The sequence below is a fragment of the Orycteropus afer genome, unplaced genomic scaffold (genome assembly GCF_000298275.1).
Source record: "Orycteropus afer afer isolate SDZICR_OR568_19922 unplaced genomic scaffold, OryAfe1.0 scaffold00425, whole genome shotgun sequence".
In the NCBI taxonomy this organism is placed as follows: Eukaryota; Metazoa; Chordata; class Mammalia; order Tubulidentata; family Orycteropodidae; genus Orycteropus; species Orycteropus afer.
The window spans coordinates 2,050,230-2,053,175 of NW_006922012.1; the positions used below are offsets into that span (position 1 = coordinate 2,050,230).

Sequence of the window (2,946 nt, forward strand, 5' to 3'; positions counted from 1 at the left end):
CTACTTCTGTAGTGATACTGCCTCAGAAACCCAAGGAGGGGTCGCTATGAGTCGGGTCCGACTTGACAGCACGTAACAACAACAACAACATATATCCAATACCTTGATTGTATCTGGTTGTTCCAGGTCAATCAGTTCACTTTTTAGGGGATGGCTCCTTATACAGATGACTAATCTCTTCTATAAAATATTGATTCTATTTCGTGCTCAAAGAACAATATTATTTAACCCCTATACAGTACACATTGCTTTGGTAACTATTATGTGTCAGCCACTGTCATTTTAGTTGGGATACCAAGATGATAAGACAAGATGTATAACTTCCAGAAGCTTGGAGCTTAATTGCTGAAATATATACATAATGAGTCTGTGTATTCTGTTTATCTTTTGACAGAAAGTTAACTTAGCTGATTGGGTTGCAGAGTATGAGACTATCTGCTCTGGATAAGCGTATCAACATATTTCTTTGCCCTTTTTTTTTTTTTTTAAATGATTGCCTTCATGTATATTTTAATGTAAAAAATAATTTATTTTACTGTTTTTCTCCCTTAGACTTACCCATAAAAATGTGAACTCAATAGAGATTTATCCTGGAGATGGATCTGTTTTCAAATCAGAAGGAACTTATTTTGGTAGTTATTTTACCTATTATCCCATCCAAGAGGGATCAGAAGAGGTAAGCCTACAAGGAGGTCTCAACTCAAGGAGGTGTTTGATATAGCTGTTTCTGAGTCATTCTGAGTATTTAGGGGAGATTTGGTCTTTATATGTAAGTATCGCTTGCTATCCTCTAGTCGGGAGAACTCATATAATCTTACTGCAGTATTAACATAGTAATTATTAACAACCTCATCCCCCTGTTCTCTCTATACTGCCATCCATTTGCCTAGGCAATTTGTATTTAAATCAGAAGATAAATTTAAATTTAAATCAGAAGATAAATTTCTTCTGTCATAGAATTTCTGAATAGCAAATACTGAGTCTAGCAGCATTTCTTTGAGTTAATATACTACTTTGAATTAACATATTTTTAATATTTGCATATGAAAAGCACACTTTTGTCCTTACCATGAAACTATTTGTATATTTTAAACACCACTTAACTTTTAAATCTTTACGTGCAATTAGAAGATGAAACAAAATTTTTCTTTATTTGTGGTAGTTAAGGTTGTTGTCAGGAGCTCTGGTAGCGTAGTGGCTAAGGCACTTGACTGCTAACCAGAAGGCTGGCGGTTCAAACCCACCAGTCACTCCTTGGAAGGAAGGTTGGACAATCTACTTCCGTAGTGGTGCTGCCTTGGAAACCCAAGGAGGGGTCGCTATGAGTCAGGGCCGACTCGATAGCAAACAACAACAACAACAAACAACAAGGTTGTTGTCAACTTGGCTGGGCCTGGTTGAGTGGCTGGGCAGCTGGATGTAGTTATTCCCCAGGGTGAGACTGGCAATCAACTCCATAACAGAATCTACTGGAGCAGCTGAGTAGCTGCTTTAGGGATGTGGGCTGCTTCAGGTATATAAGCAGCAGCTTTGAGGAAGGTCTCCAGCTTTTTCAAATGCTTGAACGCTGCATGTAGCCAAGATGTTGTTCAGCAGCTTGCCATGCCCTGCCAATCTTGGGGCCTCTTCTGGTCTTGAATTAGTGGCCTGCTGTATTGTTTGGTGATATTGGGACTGTGCCTTTGTACTTGTTGACTTTGGGTTTGTCAGCCTCAGCAGCCAGCAGCTGTCTAAGTGAGGAAAAGCCTTCAGCTTCAGTGGGCCGGGAGCAGGAGGCAGAGCTGAAGGCCAAGGTTTAGGGGCTTTCACCCAGCCCCTAGAGCCTGGCACTTTGAACTTGGACTTAAAGCCTCCAAACCGTAAGAGAATAAACTCCTGTTTGTTAAAGCCATCCCATTTATGGTATATTCCTGTCAGAGAGCAGCACTAGGTAATCAAAACACTGTTAGAAACAGTGAAATGTATTGCATTTAGCAGACCATAGTGCAATTTTGTAGATATTTGTTTATGAGTCTTAAGCTGCTTGTTTCAAATCTGACATTTGACATCCACTGTTTTATAGGGATCACCATAATAACACCTACTTTGCTTTGTAGGAAGGAACATAATAAATATGTTTTCTCTCTGTTACAGAGTGGAGTATTTGATAAACATATCAGAGCTGGTAGGGAGAAGAGTTAGAAATGGAGATTATCCCTTCCCCATGGGAAAATTCAAACATATACAAAAGTAGAGAAAGAGACAAGTCAAATAAACCCCCATGTACTCCTATACTTCCCACTGACCCATTTACCCCTATTTATTTTTAAGTAAATTTCAAACATCATACTTCTCTCAAATATTTTGTTATATATTGGAGTAGCTTCTTCACTGGAGTCCATTGGTAGGAAAGGGTTAATTTATTCAATAAATACTAGTTGAACACTTACTCTTTGGCAGGCACCCCATTAAGTACTGGGAATGAAGAAGATGAAAAGACTTGGTCCCCTCTCTGAAGGGTTCACAGTTAAAGGGTCAGTTAGGCAAGTAAGCAAATAAAATGAAAATGTAACCAGAAGGTTTTTTTTTTCTTTTTTAAATACGTTTTATTGAAATATTTGTATATAGTGAAATAAAACTAAAGTGACATGGGTCAGTGCTTTTTTTTTTTTTCCTGTCTTCCCTACCCTCCCACCCCTGGTAACCAACAAAGAAAGTTTCCTTCCATACATAATCCTTTCTTGACTTTTTACAATAATGAACTAATACTATATTTGTGATTCTGTGATTGACTTATTTCACTCACCAGTGTCCTCCAAGTTCATTCACGTTATGTGGTGGTTTGCAGATTCTACATTCTTCTTTTTTTTCTTTTAATTGTGATTTGGGTGAAGATTTACAGAGCAAATTCACTTTCCATACAACAGTTCACATATACTTTGTCTCATGTCATTGACCACAGTTTAC

General features: G+C 38.1%; 1 protein-coding gene across 1 annotated transcript in view; it reads left to right on the plus strand.

Annotated features, from left to right (window-relative positions):
* CUNH5orf34 (chromosome unknown C5orf34 homolog) overlaps positions 1–2,946 on the plus strand; it is a 33,638-nt gene that overhangs the window by 6,801 nt on the left and 23,891 nt on the right. The window contains exon 5 of the mRNA XM_007954012.1: positions 553–676. Within this exon, the coding sequence (XP_007952203.1) occupies positions 553–676 (124 nt within the window). The remainder of the gene's footprint in view (positions 1–552; positions 677–2,946) is intronic.